This window comes from Argiope bruennichi, chromosome 8 (assembly GCF_947563725.1).
Source record: "Argiope bruennichi chromosome 8, qqArgBrue1.1, whole genome shotgun sequence".
Lineage (NCBI taxonomy): Eukaryota > Metazoa > Arthropoda > Arachnida > Araneae > Araneidae > Argiope > Argiope bruennichi.
The window spans coordinates 11,367,206-11,394,209 of NC_079158.1; the positions used below are offsets into that span (position 1 = coordinate 11,367,206).

The following is a 27,004-nucleotide window of genomic DNA, read 5'->3' on the forward strand; positions in this document are numbered from 1 at the left end:
ATGTGAAACTATATATACTATCGCGACGCGAAGACAAAACTCGATTAGCATAAATGGTATCCGTCATGAGTTACAGTTTGTTCATCCTGCTCATGTCATCCTTATCTTTAAAGCAAATTTGTTTGCCACCTCGTACGCTGTGTTTGGTCAGCTGTCCTTGACTTCATTTTCGCTCTTACATCCGCTTGCCGACAGATGGCAGTAGCGAAGATATAGAAATTTCGTGTTGAGCAATTCACAAGTTCTTTACAAAGATGTAACGAGGTAGAAATAATAGCAGAAATAATATTTCAAGAAAATGAGCTGCAAGGTAACCATGAAGGATTCCACTATAAGAAGTATTGCTCTGGAGGTTAGGAATGGTGCCTCAAAGAGTAAGGATTGCGTTTGTTTTTGTTTTGTTTAATTTCTTTTCTTTTTTTTAAAATCTGAATTCATTTTCCAAATTTTGTAATATTTTTAAAATTAATTTTTTTTTCGAGGCCACAGAAAATAAATTAAATAAAAAATTATTCGGAAAATACTTTAGTGAATATATATTTTTTCATTATTTAAATATTTTCTGTTCCCATGACAGAGCCTTGTTATAAAACTTCTTGTCTTTTTACCAACAATTGCTCAATGTTTATTCAATAGTTATTAGTATAATCAAAAAAATTAAATTTCACTTATTTGAGTACAAATTTTTAATAATTAAACAACAAAAAGAGTTGTAACTAATTTTGAAAAATGTATTTAATTTCTCCGTTTATGACTTAAGTTGCTAATTTTAAAAATATGCATAATCTAGTTTCTTAAAAAGCATCATTTTATGCTTATAAATGACGAATTTATTGATGATATTTAATTAAAATTTCCGGACGGATATTTAATTAAAAAACGGAATCCTTTAAGACGTATTGAAATTTGTTGATTTGATGATTAATTTTTATATGAAGAGCAGAAGGATCAAGTTGCACCAATTATTCTAATTTCAATAAATTCTAAAAGTAATTAATGAATGCTCTGTATTGAAACTCTCTTCACTTCACAGCATTCTAAAAATATCTACATATAAATCTTGCTAGCTGCGATTACATTGGGAAATTGTATTTTTGGAATTTTAATTTTTTGCAGACGATCATTTTTTAGTCCTTTTGCAGACGATTCTTTAATTTTTAAATGTTCTTATATCAGTTTTTAAAAATGCTTTTAATACTACATTATAATGTAAAAAAATTTAGGAAGTCAAAAAAACTGATAAAAAAATATACCTTTCATAAATATTTGTGGCTAGAGATATTGTAGCTTTATATATTTTTGTAAGTATTATTGTTGTGTATTTCGTATTTATATATTGAATAGTAAATGAAATTTAGCGTATAAATTTTTCTTGAAAACTATGTATTTCTTCAAGTATTGTAGCATTATTTCTAAAAAATTATTTGTAATTGAGAATTTCCATTCATATGAACGAAGAACTATGAAATTTATCTGTAAAAACCATATAATTTTCCAACTATTTAGTTATAAAATGAAATTTGAATTTCAATCTGCAATACACAACGCCGGTTTGCGACGTATACGGATCTGCATCATTGCACTACTGCTTGACCGATTTGCACATGTAATCGATTTGATTTCAAAAGCCTACATTGTGTATAAGGTCGTTTAGTAACGGATGGAATCTGGACCTGATCTTTACCTGAAAAAAAAATTAAGAGTTTTTAACGGGAAAGCGGATGTTGTTTCTATTCCTAGAACAAAAGCTGAAATTTTTACCTCGAATATATTATTACATGAAAATCGGAATGCACATTGCTTTACTTACGCTATCATTTTAAAGATATTAAGCCAATGATTACTGCCCTCCTTCAGAGAAGCTCTCGGAAAAAGATTTTCTGAAATGTTTCGTGTATTTAAGCATTTCATTTTAAAATAATTCATCTGAAAATTCATCATAAAAATCTGTGCTTCCACTAATTTTATTTGTAAATGAATTAAATACATGAAATAATTTCAATTTAGCTACACGTTAAAAATAATTATTTCTTAATCATTCGAGCTCTGGTTTCACTTGAATTTAACTAAAGCTATAAGGGCTATTATTTTCCCACAAAGCCAACACGCTGAGTCGGCAAATTCCTGTATAAAATTAAACACTTTCTCATGTTTTCTTTTTTCTGTTTTCTGCTTGCTTTCTAAATTCTCTGCATTGCGCTTGTCGTAGCTTTTAAAATGAAATCCTGTTAATTAATAAAAAATGGGAACTGTTTCATTAAATCATAAAAAATAAAAATTGTTAAAGAACTCTACGCCTTTTCTTCAAATTATTTCTTTTACAAAAACAAAATAATCTTAGAAGAAACAAGCATGGAATTCTTTACAAAATATTTTACATACATTTAATGCAAAAGTTGTTGTATATATATCATAAAATTAAGTAAATTATTTTTTTGAGCCACTGGCACAATAATGAATTCCAATTAGGAGGTAACTGAGTTCTGATCATCATCTTCTTCCTCTTAAATTAAATATTTTACACAAAATAAAACGCGTTCACCGTACGATCTTACCAACTGTAGGCGATTATTTTCTAGAAAGAGGTGCTTGTGTGTTGAAATCCGCCACAGTTAAAAAAAATATGGTGAATTGTATCTATTAAATCAAATCCTTTCCTTGAAAAGATTAAATCCACAGTGGAAAAACAAAAATGGCTTTACATTTACGGCTTTTGGTTACATTTTGGCTTTGGTTTGTCGAAATTGTTGGCTTTAAATCTGAAATCTGTTTTACTTCCTTAGAGTTTTGAAAACCCTTCCAAAGTTCGTGAAACACATTTTTGGAAAATATTTGTGACAAAGATAACTCGAACTATATGGATGAAATTTGGAATGTGATCTGTACACCAAATTTGTAAATTTATATCAAATTTTGAACTAAATCTATTCAGTGAAAGTCCCATTTCTGCAATTCAAAGGTAAGTTAACTATAACTGCGAACAAACAGAGCTAGATGGACAAAATGCGATACGCATATTTAGCATTAGACTTATTCTTAATAAGTCTAATGTTTAACTTGCCAAACTTTAAGCCAAATTCAATTAGGTCTTCAATGTCTGTCATTCTGTAATTTCAGAAACCTGTAAAGGACATCACTCAACGACGCAATGTCTTAAATATATCAAATGTGGTATGTGATTTTGTGATTGCAATTGTAGCATTGTGTCAAATGTTGCTTTCGATTGGTTGGGTAAAAACGCGTTTAAAACACAAATTCATCTTTATTAGAGAGTATAAGTTTTGTGGGGACCGCTGGTTTCCCCTTAGGCTGCGCGTACTACCATAAATTTCACGTTTTAGCTTCAAAAGTGCGCTAATAGTAGTTAGACACTTTAAAACGCTGCGCGCCTGCTGGCTTTTATGAAATTTTACATGAATAGCCTCACCAAGAATTATATTCCTCTCCCTTTTAAAAAAATTTATAAATTATTTCATTCTAGTAATTGCTAATTTACTTAGTAACAAATGGAAAATATATATTTTACAAAATAAGATATTGAATTAATCATATTGTTAATGAATAGTAAATGCCGTTAATAAATATATTAACCATGCTATTAGTTAATTAAAAATATTTCTTAATTGTTGCGTTTAACATTTTCAGCTACTTTTATTTAAAAAAAAAAAAAAAAAAAAAAGGGGGCAGCGTGTCTCATCTTTTTGTCTCATGGTCATTTTTGTCTTGATATCAATCACACTGAAACAGAATTATCTTCCTAATTCATAAATTTTCAAAGCGCGATAAAATATAAATTAACGCTAATGAAATAATGAAAACGCTTTGAGATTTAGAACAACAATGTAATCTATTGTTAAAAAGTAAACAAGAAAAAAATATTTTTTAAAAAAGTTCAAAATAACTTGAAAAATTTGCGCAGGCCAGTAGATCAAATAAGTATCATTAAAAATAATTATTATTTTACTTTAATTTTTTAAATTTTAATATGAGGTAAAAATCATTTTTATACTAAAATATTTTTGAACATTATAATGGATAAATGTCAGAATTTCTCTCACTGCTAATTGATTAAAATTATAAATAAATTATTTAAAAAATTGCTCTGAGGTTTACATTCCCTTCCTCCTAAGTGCAAGTTTGATAAAGTCAAACGTTAAGGCTTGTATAGAGCAAATGTCATCATCTTTATTATTAGAAATGATAGTTCTTCTTCTTTTTTTTATTATTAAAAGTGATAGGTCTTTTTCTTTTTTTTATTATTAGAAGTGATAGTTATTTTCCTTTTTTTCAGAATTAGTATTAACAGGGAGAACATCGAAGCGAAGCTTCTATGAACATTTCGCATTGATGAGTTTCATTTCTGACGTGCTAACATTTAATCAAACTTAAATAACTTATTCAACTCTTAAGAATGAAATGAAAAATGATTCTTAAAGCTCGAAGTAACAAAATGCATATTAAAAAGCGCCGAGTCCTGGATCAAAAAATAAAGAAGTATCAACAATAATGAAATGTCAAGTTAATGTAATCATGGTCTTAGCTACAGGAAATGGAAGAATACGAAAATCACGTGATATGTTGACACCTCTATCATCTGACGCGTGATTTAGGTGCAATTATACAGTTAACAAAAAAATTAAATGCGTGCTCCATGCAAAACAGCTGCACCTCAAGATAAACGCTTCATTATGTTATCTGTTATTTTCATTTCCATTCCCCTAGATAGTATCTCAGAGTATCGAGTTTCGTTTGCAGAATAAAGAAAAAATATTATGAAAGCATCACTGCGAAAAACAAATAGATTTCTTTATTCTTTTTCTATCAAAAAAATTCCCAATTTGTTGTCCAAAAATGATTGATTTTTTCTGACTCAATAATGTTGGATTATTTGTAAATTCCATTATGTGATATATATGAAGAAAAAACCGTTCTACAGGCCAGACCGTTGGATTTCTAGCTACAAAACGTTTCCAGATTTACTTCTTAGATAGTAAATGTTCTTTAAAAACAGAGTTTTCAAAATTTTGATTAAATTTTAACATAAAAAATCAAAATATTGGATTAGAAGGTTTTTGCTCAACAATTTCATATTGAAACATATTATTGCACAAAAAATATCTTTATATTTCTTTACAATTCGAAAAACCAGTATGTTGAGCAATGATTTTAATTTTTAAAATTATTTAATAATTCTTTTTATTTTTTTGAGTCAGTACTTATTATTTTAGTTATCTAATCACGTGTGCGTTAACCCATATTATAAAATAATCTTTTTTATGTTCACAGTATCGTTATTGTTTAATCAAAAGGAAATTTTAAAAATAGAGTTAAAATAGACGAAAAAAAAAACCTTAGCACTAGCATGCTACTACGAGTATATTTCTGATTAGAGTTTCAGAATTCTTTAATACGTTTTGATGCTAAAAAGATGTTATTTTAATTTCAATCAATGGCTTCAACTTGCAAAGTAGAAATTGCCCCGTCTTTAAGCCAGCAGCTCATCGGAATTGCCTGCCAAGCAAACGTTTCTGAATTTAAGGAAACGTGCTGTTATGGATAGTTGCAATATTAAACACAATAAAACCCATACTGTACTAATCTAATCTGTGGAGTGCAAAATATTGAGTATGTATTTCAGATCTCGTTACTATTGATTGGTTAGATCCAAAACTAGATGTTGATCACATTCCAAATTCCATTCATCCAGCTTGAGTTATCGTATCGGAAACACAAGAATAGACAATTCGAATTAATATTTGATGCGCTCCTACTATAAAGTCTTAATCCAAAATTTATCTATCCATTCTGGGGTGTTCATGTTATATTCTGTTCACGTCCCTGTCACATTTTGTCCAAAATGTGATAGTTATTTGTTAGTATAAAGAATGCTATTTTCTTCGGTCGTTTCGGTTTTGTATTCTCATGAGCACTGTTCGAAGAGAACATTGCACTCATGGAGATGTAATGTCTCTTCGTGTGAGGGAAATTCTCGTATACTCTCTAATAAAGGCGAATTTATGTTTAAGAGAGTTTTTTTCCCAAGCGATTCAAATCAAATTTTGGCAGAGAACTACAATTGCAATCACTAAATTACATCTTAAATTTGATATATTTAAAGTCATTGCATTTTTGAATTAATGTACTTCGGAAAGTATACACCGGTAGACGTTCAACACCTCATTGGATTTAGCTCAAAATTTGTTAGGTGTTTACACTGTAGATATTTAACATGTGCACTTAATTTTATCTATTTATCTCTCTTTATTTTGTAATTATGGTGATAACTTATATTCAAACAACCGGACTGTCAGACTTTCTCTGAATGGACTTTGCTGAAAATTTAATAAATATCTGCAAACTTCGGTTTAAAGAACGTATACTAAATTTTATTCACTTAGCTCAAAGTGTTTTTGAGTTATCTTTGTCACAACAGACCGACGGACAGAATTTTTTAAATTGTGTTTTTCGATTTCAGAGAGGCCTAAAACGCAGAGATTCGTCAAAATCTCGAATTGAAATATTTGGACAATGATAATGTTTTCTTTATATTTCTATACAATTCGATTTGATTGGGTGGAGTTCAGTGGCACACAAACCATTCTTGATTGTGCTGCGCCAAACGTATGGTATGAATTAAAATTTTGTTTTATAAACTTGTAGATAAAATTTTGTCAATTTTCATGACTTGTCAACATTTTTGGTATACGGTAAAAAGCTTTAAGGAAACTTTAAAATGGAATAAGCGTAATTTAATCAGATCAAATAGTAGAAACCAATAAGTTTTAAGAAAGTAAAAGGATGTGGGTTGATTAACATTGTGAAGAATGTCTTTTAAAATGATACAGGAAGACTGAAAGAAACGGATGCGTTGTGAAATAAATTGTAGGCAATCAATTAGAATATTTTGAAATGACATTGGGCACTTGTATATGAGAAAATAAAAAAGAAGCAAAAAACTTATTTCTTAATTTTCCTTAATAAAAGTCCCTCGGGGGGGGGGGCTCAAAATGAGGATGAGATGCTTCCGGCATGGTGGTTGGATCTCGAAACTCTGGAGAGTACGCAAATAGGTGGTGGATCTGACTCCTCCCATCGATGACGGGGAGGGTTGTACCGTGGCCGGTGATGGCTTTTAGGACTCAACCACAGTTCACGCCAGTGTTGCTGTTGCGGCGGTCCGGTCATTGAGCCTTATGGTTTAAATCTGTGTGCTTTCGTGGCGGATCGGAGAGTCAGTTGGTTGACTTTTCTTTATCAAATGTATTCCGTCATATTTAATAAAACTGCATCTCAAACAGGAATTATAAGAAAGGGGTTAATTTTTTTATACTAGTACTTTAATAGATAAAATCTTCACCTCAGTGCTTAGCTCTCGGGATGTATTAGATATTTAAAATTATCTGATGGTAAGTAGCCTCATCTCCTAATTGACAATACGCCAAAATTTAAGTTGGTACATGAAAAGTTAGAGCTTGTTTCTGCCAATTTCAGTTTACATATTCTGTGAATCATTAGTGTTATCGACATTATTCTTTTTGCTGTTGTTTTTAAACATCTTCCCAGCTATGCCTAAACACTTGGAAACAATAAAATCTTTTAGGATTATTTTAGTTAGTATATTTAGAGGAATACGGTTCTAGGCACCGTATTCCTCTGCATTTGGGTGGACAGACAAACTTCCGGAAAAGGAATTTCATTCAACCTTTTATAGAAATCTACAAACTTGGTTGCAGAGATCGCATATCAAATTTCATCCATCTTAATGAAAGTGTTTTTGAGTTGTCTCGTTCACAAGTAGACAGAACGACAGACAAAATTCCGAAAGTGTGATTTTCGGACTTAATGAAGTCTGATGCAAGGATATTAGCCAAAATTTGAAAATTTACAGTTACAACTCTTTTTCTTTGCATATGAGGAAACAATTACGGATATTCGAAGCGCAACAATATGATACTAGGTCCGCTGCTTTATACAACATATAGGGATAATATTGAGCAATCCTTGTAACGAAAATAATAAATGCAAAGGAGGTATGCAAAATAATTTATGCTAGAGAAGCATAATATCAGTGATTGACACTTTTATGACCGATACGGAAAAGTCACAACCTTTCAAAGATACCTAAGATTCTCTTTCCCAAGTCGATATGTGTCAACAAAATCCCCATTGGAATCTCGTAATAAAACCACTAAAGGAAAAAATTCTGTGACTTTGCTCTTGTATTGCGATGTGAACAGACGTCTTTTTATCATCGCTTCTTCCTTTTCAAATTAAACGTCCCGGGATTAAATAATCGAAGTTAAAATTTCAAAAATTTCTTATTTTCGGCCACGCATCTGCAAAATTACATTACATACATATAAACGCAGTATAATGTTTGAGAAGGTGTTCTGAAAAATTTAAGCCTTCCAATGGCGAATACATTACAAGCATTCTAAGCCATCACATACACGTGCAGTTACTTCAATTGCTCTTGCTAGGATATTCTTATAAATAGTTACGAAAGCCTCATACATTTTGAGAAATCCCCTCTAGTAGACCAGATGATGAATCTACCCCGTCCATCCAACATCTCCTAAAGTCAAGTGTACTTTAGAAGGTATTGGTCCATCACGTCTTCCTCGGAACAAATATTTCCTAGAAAAAAATGCGTCTGTTTAGAAATCTCTTTTGGTACAAATGGTAGTAAAGCATTTTAGTGTGTCTGGCCTGTTCTTTAAGCTTGTTGGAAAATATTTGAATCAACCTTTGTAGGGTCCCTCTTCGAACTAAAACTGTCTTAATCATTTTAATGAAGCTTCGATGATGAAAATAACTAATTACTTAATCAGTGAGATTGTTAAGAACTAAGCTTTTCTGTATTATTTCGAAACATGCACTATTGCTTTAGTATGGTGCTAATAAAGACTAAGTACTCTAAAAATATCTCAACAAGTTCTTGCAATAAAAAAGTAGATATTCTTGAGATCAATAAAAATTGCACAGCATTGTGGTAGCACGTATTGGAAAAATTGGAACTATTTACGAAGTTTTTTTCTTTTTTCCTTTTAATCGGACGTTGCAAAAATTAGCAATGAAAAACAACCCTTTCAAGGGTGCCATTCATTCAGCAGCGTAAAAGCCGGAAGAGAGTTGTCCGTTTATTAAGAATTAATCATTCATTAATAATAAGTGCTGACCATTGATTAAATGCCTGTTCATCGATATGAGTGGAGGTTGTATATAAATCAGATTTGACACTTATTTGCTTCTTATGACTTAGAAGTTCTTTCTTTTTAATACCGCCTAATTTTTTAACATCTGTGAGAATTTTAGCTGAATTCGTGTGTCTTTGATATATTTTTTTTCAGTATCTACTATAACTGTTATTTCAACAGAAATTGCTCTGTCTTAAAATTAAAAAAAGAAATTATGAGGGCCTTGATTTTTCCTTTTTAAATTTTAAAAGTTTTTAAATTTTATTTTATTTGTAGCAGGTTTTTTATTATAATTCAAATCAAGCAGTGCTCGTTATGATTTTTTTTTTATTTTCTCTTGTACGATGTGCACAAAGGACAAATATTGTCATCATCCACTCCAAGTTTTGACGACTCACCTAGTTTCAGATCTCCCTGAATACGAAGAACGCATTTTTGGCCTTATGTTTTTCTGTCTGTGAACACGATATTTCAAAAACACTTTGGGCTAGATGAATGAAATTTGCTACATGGAGTTTAGATCTGTATCAAATTCTGAACGAAACCCACTCAGAGGAAGTTAGTCTATGTAGTTTTCCGGGTACACGTGAATATTATTACAAAACTTAAAAAGTTAGATTGGTAAAAGTTAGTTCACAGGTTAAGTTCTAAAAGAGCGTTAGTACATGGGTTAAGCGTCTGTAGATTCTTTCCAGTTTTAAACTATACCCATTAAAGAGTTAAATGTCTATCGTTCTGTACTTTTAAAAGGATCTTGTGACGTCACTAGTGGTATCGTATTAAATGCTGCTTTCAGTCGGTTGGGAAAAAGACATCCAAAAAAAAAAAAAAAAAAAAAAAACAGATTCACAGGACAGATTTAGTAAAAAAATATAGTTGAAAAGTAATTGAAGATAGTTATTACGATTATTAATTATTAGTTATTAGTATATATGGAAATTTATTTTAATGTAAAAATTAAGTGTTATAGAATTTCAAAAAAAAAAAAAGATTGAACATAATTTTTCCCCATACCATACATTTCAAATAAATGTGCTAAAGCGTGTTTATCTGTTTGATGTGATAGGGTTGCCATGCCACTGGGAGAACCTGGAAAACCGGAAAAACACAGAAAATATAAAGATCAATAGAAAAAAAAAAAACGAAAAATGCAAAAATATTTAAAAAGTTTTTAAAAAATTGCAAAAATACATGGAATTTTAAATTTCTTGGTATATGCGTCCCCCCCATCTAAACAAATGCCGATCTTTAAAGTTTATTAGAACAAAAGATCGTAGTTCTAGTTCCCAAAAACGAAATAATGCCATTCAAAATTGTGTAATGCGGAAACTCGTCCCTTTTCTACTCTCTCCCCCCCTTTTTTTTCTGTGTAGATCAGTTCAATTTTGATTTGCTGGACTGTTGTTCTTTTTACACGAACTTCTCGAATTGCAGCTAATGAGTATGCGCGAGACTTCAATAACTGCGTGAAAGAATAGAATATATTTCTCTGGTGGGAACATTCAGTCTGCGAAGCAGCGAGGTGGTGTTTAGTCTACCATATTTGAGTTTATTGAGTGGTTTATTTATTACTTGAGAAACTGTGAGCTTATTCAAAGTAGATTAGAGAATTTTTTTTAAACAATGGGCTGCTCAAAATCCGTATTTAAAACGAATTGGATGGATAAAAACAATCGAAACTGATTTTGCTGAATGGGTTAGAGGAGTTCCGCAAAATCCATAACAATCTAATAAATAATATTGTGCCGGTTCAAAAGAATCATCACTGATGTTGAATTTAGTATCTAAAAGAAATACAGGAAAAGATAACATGTTAAATCTGAAAATGCCAACTTTAATGTTCAAAAATAAAACGGATTTCAAATTTTTAATCAAAGAATAATAATTTAAAGTTGAATTTTTATGGTTAAACCTTGTTGCTTCACATTCGTCTCGCAATGCATTCAATGATATATCGGTCGGAAATATTTTCACGTATGTTCATTGAAAGTGAAATAACTAAAAAAATGTACGTTAGTCTATGTCTTACCTTAATTGTCGTTAATGTACGTTAAATGCCGTACCTTATTTGTTAAGTATTAGCTTCCTGAAACTGACGGTTGAAAAATCTGCAGAAGTTGTAGGAATCGCGCAAATACGTGATTGGCAAAAATGAATAAATAAAAAGAGTAATTTGCTTTGTAATGCTTTTTTGTTAAGTAATCATTAAATGACTTGTATGATGATAACAAAAATGTTTCATGTTTTATTTAATCCGAGTCCTTCCTGACTTACAGTAAAAGAGCATAAGAGGCAATATATATTCCCCCCTAAATATATAAATTTTCTCTTGCTAACTTTTAGATAATAAATAAAGATTTTTTTTTTGTGTGTGTGTGTGTGTGTGTATGTAAATATAAACCTTGTTTTAATATGCTATTATTTCAAATAATGTTAATTATTTGAAATAATAATTAACATCCCTTGCTTTTCCGCTCCTTAAAATCCTATTACATTATAATTAGCACATGATAGTTATTCACGTATTTCCTCGTATCTTGAATATATGTTCAAGGAAAACAGAGGGAATTTTTTTTTCAGTTCTTAGTTTTAACACTGTTTGATATTTACCAAATTACTATCACTTGGCACTCAAGAAGGTTGGAAACAATTCCGATGAAATAATCAACATGATTAATTAGCTAATTTTTGCACGCCTTTTTAATACTCTTGCAACCGGAGAATAGGAAATAAAAATAGTTTCCGCTGATTTTACTTTAAAGTTGCAAAGTATACCTGCCAATAGGTAGAGTAGCATAAATTTTGTCATCCTTATCAGGTTAGCTATAAAGAAGGATAATGCCTAAAAAAGAAGAATACAACACACACACACACACACACACACACACACACACACACACACACACACACACACACACACACACACACACACACACACATATATATATATATATATATATATATATATATATATATATATATATATATATATATATATATACACACACACACTAAAAAAGACAAGCATAATGTAGAAAAATATACTACATACAAGAAATTTAAAACACAATTACTGAAAAAGTAATCTGAAAATGTGACTTAGAAACTACCTATCTATTAGAATGAATATAAAAATCTTGTTTCTAACTTTTGTTGCATCGGTTTAAATTGATTGGGCTGTCGCAATGAAGCCTTTACATATCAGTTTTCCAAGCAGATATCTTATGCATTATTTCTGTTGATAACATTCATTTTTCTCACTCAGTGCAAAGCTTACAGCGGTGAATCAGGAGATAGGAATTTTACTAAGTTTTAAGATAATATATTTTTAGATTAAAACGCGAAAGAGTAAAGTTACGAAAGAACCATAAAATACGAAACTAACGTAAGTATTGAGATGTCATGGATTCGTATCTCTTTCATGCTTTCTTAACTTTCTCGTATACAATGTACAGAGCAAGTATTATAATTGTCAAAGAAATCAAACTCTAGATTTTGACTCATTTCCATGATTTAGACCACCCTGAGTTCGAAAAACACATTTTTGGAAAATGTCTATCTGCTTGTGATAATGACAACTTTGAGCTAAATGGACAAAATTTGATATGCGGTTTTTACACCAAATTTATAAATTTCCATCAAATTTTGAGCAAAATCCACTTAGAAGTCTATCTGCCCGGCTGTTCGAATGTAATCTAACTGGAAAAAGAAGAGAACTAGATGGATAAAATTCGACACTCAGATTTGGCATCTATAGTGTAAACAACTGTCACATTTTGAGTGAAATCCAATATGGGATCGACGGTGTATAACAAATGATAACGGTTATGCACAAGTGATAACTCAAAAAACGCAATGATTTAAATATATGAAATTTGATTTGTGATTTCTGTTATTACAATTATAGTTTTGAATGAAATTTTTGTTTCATTCGGCTGGGAAAAATTCGTTGAAAATGTGAATTCAGTTTTCCTATACTATGAAACCCCCGGGGGGCACCTCGAAATGAGGATGAGAGGCTTCCGGCATGGTGGTTGGATCTCGCCACCCTAGAGGGTACACGATAAGGTGGGCGATCTGACTCCTCCCATCGATGACGGGACGTACTTCCTTCGGGAAGGGTTGTACCGTGGTCGGTGATGACCCTTAGGACTCAACCACAGTTCCCGCCAGTATTGCTGTTGCGGCGGTCCGGTCATTCAGTTTTATGGTTAAAATCCGTGTGTCTTCGTGTCAGGTCGGAGAGTCAGATGGCTGACTGACTTTCCGATACTATTAACTACAGACCAAAAATTAATCGCCCCCTTCCAAAAAAAAAAAAAAAAAAAAAACCACGCCAAGGATTATACGATAGATTCTGTAAAATTGCTAAAATCACGCCAAATGTAATATTGCTTAACTATTATATGCTTCTGCCACGCGCGGCCATCTCTGTTTTACCCAAGATTCATAATTTTTTGAGGTAGAAAACATCTTTATTAGAAAGATTCTGGTTCCTTCCCCTTTAGAAAATACTGTATTTTTTATGGATAATTCCATGTTGTCTTTTCAAGGGTCACAAGCTAAATCTGACATGATTGACTACTGGAGTTGAGAAATATAATATTGAAAAAGACTGTATTATGATATCAAATAATGAATACAAAGAACTATTTTAAAAATAGTCGCATCAATAGATAGGTTTTGGTGATTTGCGTTCCTCTTCGCTACTTACAGAACGAGAAGATTAACGCGAAAAATGACCTCCAAATAAGTCATTTTTTTCCTTTCTTGTGAAGTTGAATGCACAAGTTTTTGAGAAAGTATTCTTTTAGTCTGAATTGCCGGAGTTTCGAGGCTGGAGGGTTCCAAGTTTGGAACCCGATTCCTCCGATAAACAGAAGTGGGTCTGGTGATCATTAAATGAAACGGAGCACACCTTCCTTCCATTCATTGGCAGATTTAGGTATTTTTCGGTTCAAGATAGCTCAAATAACGTTGCCCTCTTTTAATAAACTCATCGATTTAGTTTCATATTTCAACACACATTTTTAACATTAATGGTTTCATTTTTATTTTATTAACTTGGTGAAAATACATTTGTTTTTATTTATCCATAATGACTCCAGATACCTCGACATCCACGTTTGTGCACAGTATTATTGAAGTAGATTTCCGAAGTTTATAAATATTTTAATTTAAAAAAAAGTGGATATAGGGAAACATATAGGAAACTGAACTTTTGCACTTAATAAAATGTTAATATTTTAGAATTCATAGTATTAATATGCATTTTATAAACCTATTTATTTGATAACAAAGAAAATCAAATCTTTTCATTGACCTGCTAGCGGCCTCTAGCCTGCTGCCTAGTCAGAAATCCACCACTGCTCCCGCTGTTTTAATGCGGAATTATGGACAGAGGAGGAATTTTTCAAGCAGCTTTATAAATAGTTGTTAATTTGTTTCAAAACATCTTCTAGCTTTGTCAAGATTCCATGATTTTGTTTGTAAGCAAAAATAACTATGAAAAAAATTTGTAGTATTTCTTAAAAAAATTTTCAATGACATTTCAAAATTTATTAATTATTATTCATTAATTTCCAATTTTCCTTACATTTATCTTGATATTGCATAACATATCGTTTCCCTCCAGTAGTCTAGCAGATGCCATATTAGCGAATTACTAAATTAACGAGATCGCTGAGCTAGTAAAAAATAATTTAAAAACGCAGTTTAGCATTTAAACATGTTTATTGTATAAAATGTGCAATATTATGTATAAAATGGTAATATATATAATGGATATTACAAAATATAAATCAAAATTTGCACTCTGGAAATATTATTGTTTATAGAGAGGCCATTACAATATTTTTTAATATAATCTTGTACTAACATATTCAAATACAAATTTAATGATTCAAGAAGTGAAATATATTTTTGAAATTAAATTAAGAAAGAAAATTTATACGAATATTTGATATGAATAAGAAGCAAAATTCTTCAACATAGTTTTAAACGCCAAACGAATACTAAAGAAGGGGGAAAAAAATAGTAAGATATTTCTTCTCTGCGCCAGATATTTCTTCATTCTAAATTGACACACGACTGCATATCTCTTTAGAGCATCCCATATTTTAATTAAACAAGCATTCCATCATTCGCAATATCTTAGCAGTGCATAAGTTTATTTATCTGCGGAAATATCTTAAGTGTTTATACTTTTCGAATGAAGCAAAACATAAAGAACTTTTGTCATTTATTTGCTTTTTGCCAATTGCCATTTTATTTTACAAATGTACCGATTCCGCTTCTTCGAAAAAGGAACATTACAGAGTAATGATGCATGAAATAAGTTTCTTTTCTACGAGATATTATGCTGCTAGTCGAGGAATTGCGCAAACTAGAAATTTCATGGCCACTCGTCGTTGTTTTAATTTTATGAATATTTATTACTTGTTTCATATAATTGCACTGTGAAAATAAAACAAGAAAACTGTGCTTTTTCAACTGGATTTTGATATAAAATCACTAATTTATTCAAGATAAATAGTCAGTCCCAACCTGTGAGGAAAGTCGATATATCAGCTGCATAAGAAATATGATGTAGGAAATAGTGTTAAGTTAACCTTGAATTAACCTTCAAGAATCTTCTCGAATCTTTAATACAAAATTTTTAGAAACTGAATTTGAAACTTTGAAATCAAATAATTTCTTTAGAGATAATTGGAAAGTCACTTACCGAATAGGAAAAATAAACAAAAATTGAAAAATAATTATTGTTATAAAAAAATGAATGTTTGTTTTCGCAAAATTATTAATGATCGTATTAGAATTGTGTTAATGATTAAATATTCCAATTTTCATTCTTTTTTATGTATGAAATCAGTAAAATTTTTAAATATGGATCGAAATGAAGCAGAGAAGAAGCATTATTTACTGAAACATGTCAATATATAATAAATGATTGATTTTTACATGAATTTTTCTATTTTAAAATTAACTTGATCTTTGACATTCCTGTGCTGTTCATTTTTCTTTTCGTTGTCGCTCGCAGAAAGTAACGAACTAGACAAGAAAAATTTGGTAGGTGATCTTTACTTTCAAATTTGCATAAAATTTTCAGTCAAATCCATCAGTGAGTTGACTGTCCATCTGTCAGCAAGTAAACACGATCATTCCAAAATACACTGAACTAAATGGATGATATTTATAATCATGAGATGATTCTGCTACCAAAATCGAAGATCTATATAAATTTTGAATCAAATCCACCTGTAAATTGACTGTTTTTTTCAAAATGTCTGCTTGTATTTACGCGAATACTAATAAAACTTAATAAGCTATCTAAATGAAATTTGATATACAGCCGGGTTTAGCGACCTGAAATCTTATGATAGCAGAAATTACTTTTTAGAAATAACGTGAAACCTTCATATCGATGCCATGACTTTGCGCTTATATGATTCGGGAAACATTCAAATAATGTAATTCAATTCAGAATGCACGCAGAAAATCATAAAAAGGTCAAAGGAATGTTCAAGTTTTTTTTTTTTTTAATTAAACGCCTGCCTGAATGTATATAAATTATTTAAAATAAGAAAAACATAATTTATTCTCAAGATTTACAATAAAGGTTTGATTTTTTACCCTTTTATGATAAATGTTTTAAGTTTTAAATTTATTTACATTTTCTATATTAAATAGTTGCGTAGTATTACTTAAAAAAATTATTTTTAAACGAATCTGCTTTGATAGTATTAACTTAGGGTTGTATGACAGATGCGTACAACCATTTGCGTACAGCTCATAAAAAAGCCAATAAATCACGCGTAGCTCTTTGAAAAAAGGGGGTAGGGAGTAATTAGTCTAGGTTTGCTAAAACATATGTTATCTGTTGGCAAGAGTATTTGGCGAGAAAATGTATTGGTATTTCAACTAAATTTTGATGCTTAAACACAGGGAAAAAACTTTTGTCTCTATGTGTATATGCTGGCTCTGTACACACCTTGCCGTCTGCCTATCAAATTTGGCAAATATATATTTTGGAGGGTAGGAAAGAGATTTTTTGAATTTTTAATTAGAATTTTAATTTATCAAAAAATAAGAGAATTATTTGATAACTTTCTAAAAATTTACAGTAAAAAATAGTTTTTACGTCCAAATCATATAAATTCTCTGCATTATTCATTCAAAATCAAAGTATGCTAAATATAGTTCTCATGAAATGAAAATCAATAAACTTTAAAAAAATCTGAAATAGAAATTCCATTCTAAAAAAAAAAAAAAATACACCTGAACTTAACTATTACCATCACAAACGATTCCCATTGTTTTAAAATAAGCGGATCATTTAAATGTGCATTTCAGCTAATTAATAGCACATAAATCAATAAGAGAATTTAACAGTGATAAATTTACTACTATTTAAAATTAAATCTGTTCAAAGCTTTTGAATTTCTGGAACTCAAATAAATAATTCAAATACACATGAAATAAATAATTTAAGAAGCCTGATATAATAAAAATACATCTTATCTTATATTTAAAAATCTAGTATTCTCTTTTATGTGAAAACTTTATCTTTTCGTACGTAAATATAAACGGAAGATCTTGACTATAAAGCATACATGCTATCTAAGATCTGTATTCTTTTTACAGAATAAAATTAAGCAAAGACTGATAAACCAATAAAATTAATGAATTTTTTAAAAATTATTTTAAGATAATTTACGTAAGACATAATATTTTTTGTATTAATATTTTTAAATGCACTGAATTGCATTTTTTTCTTCCAAATATACGTGTGTTAAATTTAGTATCTCTACGTCCAATGGTCGATATTTTAAATAGAATGATAGACGCATATATATACATTCACTTTCATTCTTGGAAGAAAATCTTATTTTGTTAATTAAAACTTTTAGATTAAAGTCTGAATATTCCACACTTTAATTTTTGAATAATTTTAAACGAAAAATTTGGAGATATCTGTGAAATTTAAAATACATGCTTCCGTGTTAAAAGCCAATCCCCCCCCATCCTTTGTGTGTGTGTGCGTATGTTATTAGGTAATTTTTTATTTAAGTTCCTAAAACAGTCCTTATTTTATTTTATGAATTAAAAATAAAACTCAGGATATTTTAATGGAACATTACAAATGGAAATGGAATAATAATACGTAAGAAAGCATTTTTCACAATTTTTAAACTTATCCCGCATTTACTATTTATTTGATTTTTATAATATTGCAGTGTATTGAATACTATGATCTAAGAAATCATTTAAATTATTTTTTTGTACATAGTAGCATTAAAGAATTAATGCTCTGTGAAATATTCCTTCAAATCCAATACAAACTCACCAAATTTTTAGCCTATATTGAGAAAAAAAATTATAACTGTTACATAAGCATTATAATGCAGTTTTTTTTTATTTAGTAATATACTAATAGGAAATTATTCATTTTATTTTAATTACAAGATTGCAAGTTTCTATAATGGAATACTGAAGATTTAATCAAAGTTTCATGTATTATGAATGAAAGTAAATTACAGAAATAGAAGTGAATGTTCACTTATATAGTTATGAAGAAATAAAACATCTCTTTAAAAACTTCTTTAATGTTACAGCAAGAGTTTCTTCTGCAATGCAGTAAAAGAAGTCTGACTTTATTTTTTTAAATAAAGAAACTAATGTTCTAAATTCATTTGCTCTTAAAATCTTATATGGATCTCGACTGGACTTCTGAAAACTATGGGCTCATTGTGAGATAACCAGACTTTTTCCACAGCAAAATATCTGCAAATTGTGCATTGTTTTCAAGAAAAAAAATCGCTTAAGAACGTCCGAATCAATGGTAAAATCGAAAGATGCCCTTGAAGCCATTTCTATTAAATATAATTAAATTCCCAAGAGATTTGAATCTACTATGCAGGAGCTGTTATGTCAACAGTCCAAAAAAATTATTTAAATAATTCTAATCTGGGGGGGGGGAGGGGACAAGATTTTTAAATAGGTAAAGTTGGCAATTGTCAAGGAACCCCTCAGCTCTTGATAATTTTTAATAGTTGTAGAAAGGTAAATAGTTTTATACTTTCATTTAATGACAGTGGGCCGTGCAGTCAAATTTATTCAAGTTATAATCAAAATTATAAATTAATTTTGAGACTTTACTCTAGTAATATTTCTAATTACCATTTACTCGTTATGCTATTTTATAATTCTAAAAAATTTGAAGCTTTACAGTTTAAAGAAATATATTCCCTCCTTTTACAATATTGTTTAGAGTGTTATAGAAAGTTTTCTTTTGTTTTCGATATTTTGCTTAAAATTAATTTTACGTCTTGTCAGTGCACTTTTTTTATTTGTACAATATTGAAATGGACTTTTTAGAAAGGGACTTGCAACTTCAGTTTTCAAAATTTACTACTTAAAATTGGTAAATAAAAATTAAATTAAAATCAATAAAAAATTTGGAGGGAAAAGGGGGCTTTGAGATTTGCATTATCTCAGAGTCCCAGGGAGGTTTAAAACGGCCATGAATTCTTTTGAAATTAGAAATAATTACATTGTTTAAAATATGGAAAAAAACGCATAGCTAATCAGTAAACATTTCAATAAAGGGGTAGATGTATATTGTTGAAGAGTATTTTACCAGAACTTCATTCAACACTATTTTTAATGACTTTTTTTACATATAAGAACGATCTTTAATGAAATTAAAGTTTCTGAAGAACATATACTACATATATTAATGTAAAAATCCTTTTTCTTAATTTTGTTTTATAATTAACAGTAGATTTCGATTATAGTTTAATGAATAGTGCAACTAGAAGAAAATTAAATTTGAATTCAGCTAATATTTCCTACAAATTTTCGCAGGTACAAATGATCAGTTAGCAAAATATTAATATACTTCTGATTTAGTAAGCTGCTTATTTTACGCACCTTATACTTAAAATATTTCATACATAAAGTGCAAAGTCGTATAATGAACAAATAATTTATCTTTATCAGAGTACAGATTTTTGAAAAAGATGTAACAACATTTAAATTAAATCTACGATGATAAACAGAAAAGTTTAAATTTGAATGGCGTTCTACTCTGGAAACTGATTTTTTAAAAACAAATACAAATCCCTCCTTACAAATCCTTCCAATTCCACTAACCTCATTTAATTGTACTTTAAATTTAAGAAATAATTTTTAATTGCCTATATTTAAATAACGAACTTATTGAATTAAATAAACGAATCAAGAATAAATAAATAAAAAATTAATGAAACGCAAACTCTTTCGTTTAATGCAAAACGTTATATTTATGTAAAGTAATGCATTTATATCTGAAATCTAGAAAAAATGATTATTATTTCGAAGTGGATACACTATTTATATGAGCAGAAATATCTTTCCCCAATGTTTTTATCTTACATTTTTAAATATATACATTGAAAAAGCAAGTAGAAATTACTCCTATAGTATTAAAACGCATGAAATTATATTAATGAACGTATCGTTAAGTATTCGAAATTGTGTCAAACATCAGGCTAACTCTCGCCAAATATGACACTTTTAGCTAACGTTTAAGATGTTGTAACCTCTTCTAGAACTGAACCTTCTCAGTAACTCAACCGCATTGTAAACGAGACAACTGATTGACAGTTTTATGATTCGTACGCAAATGGTTGTACGCATCTGTCCCACTACCTTAACTTAGTGATAATTAAAAGTGTTTATTCAGATTTGGATTATATGTCTTCTTATTTATACATCGCAATTTATTACTTTCTTGAAAAACGTACAAAAGGTGCTTTGCAATTATTTGATTTTCTTAACTGCTGAATAACCTTGAGTTTCTTTATAAACCTGTTTCAACCCGTGCACCTGAGTGAATAAGATATTTTAAAACTATAATAAATATTTTGCATTTTGGCAGTGTGTGTTTTTGTTAAAATAGAAATCACGCATTTATGTTTAATCCCAACTTGGTGTCCACTCTTAATATTGCAGCAGACTTATTATATACAATATTCTGCTTACTAACTTTTTTTTCTTTCGCCCAATCCAAATGCTGTACGGGCAGATTTTTTAAATCTTTATTTACAGGTTATTATTTATATTGTATGGCTAAACTATTAGAAGTTCATTGACCTAGCGACGCTTATCTATTATATCTCTAATAACTCTATTGATAATTTTACGCTCTTGTTATATTGCATCTCGACATGCGTGATGATAGATTTATTGCTGAAAAGAATAGGGTGGTCTAAATAAACCACGAATATTATCATGCAGTGGGGGGGGGAGGAGGAGGCAATTGCTGTTTTTCAACGAAATTCTTCATCTGAAGAAAGTATTTTGGATTTCAATGTTGAAAATAATTATCTGTGCTCTTTGTTTCGTTTTAAACCGTGTCGTATAAATAATTTCGTAAACTTAGAAAAATATTTTTTACATTTTTATTTTTGTTCGCATTATTGTGAAATTCATAGTCTGCATTATTCATACCAACGATTTCACAAAATATCCATTCATATTTTTATGATATCTACAAGATAATGTACTGCTTTTGGAATATTGAACATCATGGATATATATTGGAGCATCTTGTACGAATAGAATCTAGAAAAATCTTCCTTTTGAAAAAACACCTTTACATGAACAACATATTTTATAACCCTGTGCGTCATCGGTCGGTAACAAATCTCTAATAAAATGGAGTGACAAAGCTTATTTTTGCATGCGATTTATCAGATATCTCAGTACTCTGAGGAGTCATTATTGCTTATCTTTTGACTGTGTTTTGCGCCTTGACAATATCTGGAAGTATTTTTGGTTGTAATAACTGATATGTGCTTTTTTTTATAGCCAATCAAAAAAAATTTCGAAAATATTATCGAAGGTAAATTTTGATGATGCAAAAAAGAAAAAAAAATTGCATCATGCAAGTATTTTATCAGCCGTAAATGTAATAATAAAAAATATGTATATAATTTGGAAATAAATCTATGAGTACATATTGAAAATTTTATAGCTTTACAATGTCATTCAGTGTGAAAATCGATGGGATGGAATTTGTAAATGAAACGAAATAGTTTTCTCTTATGCATTGGACACTCGTATAACGCTCTCCCGATACCGTAAATTCGTGCAATGCGACAGAAAAATGGCGATTAGTTCTCATACATCGCAATAAAAAGTGATACATTATGCATCACGCTAAATTAACATTCTTGCTCTTCGCTAAGAGGTGGTAATAGAAAGATAGGCCGGGATAGCCTGGTTGGTAGGACGTTCGATTCTCATCCCTTGAGTTGCGAGTTCGAAACCCGCCGGCCGAAGACTCCCCGTGTATATGGTGGTTGGTGCACATATATGTCTGTGATGGCCACAAAGTCATCCAAGTTAGAAGGAATACCACTGAGGGTACTGAATCTGAAGTAATCGTTTTCTGATTCAGTACTAAATTACGATCTATAAATGAAATGTATGAAGTCCGTTCTGTAAAACGGGCTATGACGCACCAATAGATAAGACGTACTTTTGTTCCTAGATGGCGCTACTTAAACAAGCGACACTAAAACTCGGCTTAAAATCGCTGATTTCGTCAGCGGGCTTGTCTATGACAAGTGCCATAAGCAACAACAATGTAGAAAGATGAAAAGTTTTTACACCTCATTCCTTGAATAATCTGAATCCGTCTTTTTTGTTAGTTATAAATATCTCCTCTCATTTTTCCTCTCACTCGTTTTTTGATAAAAGAAACGCCTATTGACGCATGCTCAAAAACGCAGACGATCTCCGAATCCGAGAATGAGCAGTATACATGCAGTAATTCAGTGTGAAATTATAGATAAACTGAATATCGCATGGAGTTTATAGACTAAATGAAATAGTTTATAGTCCCATGCAGTGCGTTCTCTTATAACGCGCTCCCATATACCATAAATCCGTGAAACTCGAACGAAAAATTACGATTAGTTCTCATACTTCGCAATAAAAAGCGCTGCATTATGCATTAAATTGAATTAACATTCTTGCTTCTTTTTTCGTTAGTTTATTTAGTAAACGAATATGCGCGTTTAGCGGTTGTATGCACACGAACAGTGAAGTTGGCTGTTTAAAAAAAATAACATCTCATAGCAATAGGCGGCGCAGTTACAATTTAAGAATATTTTTGAGTTTACATAGATTCATCTGATGTATGTTCCGTATTGCGCTATTTACTTCCACGTGGAATGTATCTCCTTTTTGTATGAAGTTCTTTGTGCTTCCTGTTTTATTTAATTAGACAGATTTGATTTTGCTTATCGAGCAATAAATTAAAATTAAAAACGAAACGGTTTAAGCATATTTGCACTGGTTAACAATCTATGTTATTTTTGTTGTGTGTATAAATACGACTCCGTCTTTTTTTTAAAGTGAAAAAAAAAGATGTTATAAAAATTAAAGATCGATTTATTTAAAATAGTTTTTTCAGAAACTCCGATAGTGAACCAGTTATCAAGCCAATTTTTGATATTGCATGGATGTTTGAACATTTCTCTTGAAACAGCATTCTTATTGAAGCGAAACAAATAATAGTCTGAAGGAGCAACATCCAGTGAATACGTCAAGTTGAGCAACAAATCCCAATGAAATTTTTTTCAAGCTTGTTTCATTGATTGTCGATATGTGAGTGAACTTTATCATTTTGAAAAACAATCTTGTCATGTCTTTCATCATATTCTGGATGTTTCATTCCAATTGATCAACTGTTATTTGTATAGTTCACCATTGACGGTTTGATCGAATTACAACAGTCTTGTTACTTGTTTGCTCTTTGTTATTTGTGTTTAAAGCATCATTTTTATATTGCCGAAACCACTCTTTGTGAGTTCTATTCGATGGAATGTTTTTAATGTTCTAAAGTAACTGATGTGTTCCTACTATAGTTTTGAAATAATGTAACATAACTTCCCTTAAATGTCTTTTGTTTGACATAAAATTCTATCTATTTTTTGAGGAAAGAAAAAAGTATTTTTTTAAATATTAATCAAAAGATACAGACTAATTTTTAAAGGTTGTTGTCAAAGCCTTCAAATATAACTTGTTGATTTGTTTGAAAACAAGTAGTACTATTAAGGCTATCTATTAAAAATGGACGGAATCATATTTTTACACCCAATATTAAAAACAATATGCAAAAAAAATTAATTAATGCAATTTAATTAATCACTTTGGGATAATATGTACTTTTGTACTCAAAATGTACGAGAAATATATTTACCCAAGCAATAATTGTTGTCTTGTTTGGGCGACTCACTTGATGAGGAATTCAGTAAAAGTCAGCATTTCTTTTTAAATATATTAATGTTAAGAATTCAGTTAACCCCGTGGTCTTCCTGCGCGGAGCTAGCTGCCAATGATGTAAATATCACGTGGTCTCCCTGTTGATGTTAGTATTTTTTTTTTCCCCCCAGGAGAAGGGAACTTGACTCCTGTACTAGGGGGAGTGTGATCTCGGCTCTCTCTCTCTCCCGAGAAATTTTATGTTTAATTCTCTAAGCCTACTACACTATGGCGTAATCCTGTGCCTTTTGTTGTTGACGTTTCTAATAAACCCCATAAAAGGTAACCTGTGTCTTCAAGCAATTTCACCCAGACCACAATCTTCACTATCGAATAAATTATTGTGTAAGCAATAACTTACAATTAATACAGCTTTTGAATGCTGTTAAATTATAAAATAAACTAATATTTAGGAATACTGAACAGATTTTTGAGGGAAAAATGCCCATGAACTTTACTAAAATTTGTTTTTTAATGAAATTATTATATCTGGCTTTTCATTAGAAGCATTCCTCAATGAATCGCGGTTATCATTAAAATTCCGAAATTGACATAATAAAAGAATTCGTGTTATTCATATATTAGTGTGTTCTTTAGTTTACTTATTTAAATGTACGAGAATGATTTTTTTTTCGATTAACGTAATATCACCATAAAGATCAAATATCTCTCTCTTTTCGAGAAGCTTGATGACTGTTTTTATTTTCATTGCGCAGAGATGCAGTGTTTAGCTAGGTATAAATCGGATTGCATATTTTAATATCAATATACAAAGGACAACTTCAAAACGGGTAATGAAGAAACTTCGAAAGGATTCTAATTGTATTTAAATCTTCAATAAACACTATTAGAATAAAAACTAAATAATGGGGAACTAATTAATTAGCTTGTTTTTGGTTTAATTGCTTACGTTATAAATCAGTTTCCTCGAATCTTAACGCCAAATCCTGAAATATCTGTAAACCAATCAAGAATTCTCCAAAGTTAGCTTTTAAGGCAGCCAGCAGCATGAAAATGTGATGAATCAGAAAAGTTTGAAGCCTGAAGAATCGTTTCATTTGATATTCGGCTTCTTCTGGTAATTCGCAATGATAATCCCAGTCTTCGCAAACTAGCAACAATGTTTTGTTAAAATTTTTCATATCGTTATTCTTGCCTTGTTTTCGCACTGGAATAAAGTAAAGATCCTTAAGCATTGTTGATGCCCCTAAGTTTTATTTCTTTTCGGCATTTTCTCATGTACTTACAACCCAGCTAATTTATTTCTCTTGCTGAGCGTCTGGGGGGCTATCTTTAAAAATACAAATCTGAATTCTTTGAAAGAGCAAAAATAGTTTTCGAAAACTGTTCGATTATTTTTTGCTTGTTTTTCGAATATAATTCATATTTACGTTCATGTAAAACCATTCTTTTCCTTATTTGTTGTTCACAATCAAACTTCGCTTCAAGAGCTCTCCGCATAACGAACAAAACGGAAGATAAAAATAGTGGCTTGCTTATCCAGTAGTGTTTCGCAAATTGTGTAACGAGAAGACACCATTACATCACTTGCTGGATTAATCTGTGTCAGTATGTGTTCAGCGCTTGTTTGAAGAAAACCCTTATGTCTACATGTAAGAAGTTTAGCCAGATGGCATTGTCGAACGTAACTTTGAGGCTTTTGAGCAAGTACTTGTGATGCCTTAATCGATGATATTTTGTGTCTGGCTAAGATTATGTGACTAGAGGTGGATAATCTTAGAATCGATGAGCTAAGGGAAGAACATAGCCAGAACTACCGATGAGCTAATAGAATTGCACTGTGTCACAGCAAAATGTTGCGGAAGAGATGTGGTCAGGAGAAGAAGAAATAACAGACACAACAGTGCAGTGACCTACCAGTGGATGTGCTGAAAGCATGGGAAATTATTATATTACCATCATAAGGCAGGGGTTATGCGCGCTACCGATTCTTTTATCATAAATCCTGTGTCTCATTTTCACCAAATTTTGAAGCTTAGCCAAAAAAAAAAAAAATGTTTTTAAATAACTGTCAATAAAAGAAGCACATGAATTATAAAAAATTAATTAACATTATTAAAAATTTGAAGATTTTTTGGGGAGGGTATGCAGCGTATTACCCTATTTTACAGATTCTTATGGAAAGAAACTGTTTTCTTTAATGAGTGTTTCTCATTACGAATAAGATTCGAGGACAGATTATTCTCGTTAAGCGAGGAACCACTGCACTTTATTCGAAAATTTAAGCATAAAGATGCTGAAGGAAATGATGTATAAAAGACTATCCGATTTATTTGCTGAGGGCAATCTTTGGCTTGGTACGCTAAGATATCTTCTGTGTGGGAATATCTCGGTTCTGGCTTTACCTTATATGTTAAACATTTCCTGCTTTTCTTAATATCCGAATTTTCTTTCTTTCTTTTTTTTTTCTTTCATACTGACTTTTATATTTCTTAAGCTTTGGAACGAATTAAAATCTGAAGTGGTCATAA

General features: G+C 30.4%; 1 protein-coding gene across 2 annotated transcripts in view; it reads left to right on the forward strand.

Moving 5' to 3' along the window:
• Positions 1 to 225: 225 nt before the first annotated feature.
• The window catches only part of LOC129980951 (sodium-independent sulfate anion transporter-like), a 61,504-nt gene continuing 34,725 nt past the window's right edge, over positions 226 to 27,004 (forward strand). The window contains exon 1 of one of the 2 annotated variants that reach the window (XM_056091464.1): positions 226 to 374. In XM_056091464.1, the coding sequence (XP_055947439.1) occupies positions 299 to 374 (76 nt within the window). In that variant the 5' untranslated portion in view covers positions 226 to 298. The remainder of the gene's footprint in view (positions 375 to 27,004) is intronic. The other variant, XM_056091467.1, reaches the window with a different exon arrangement.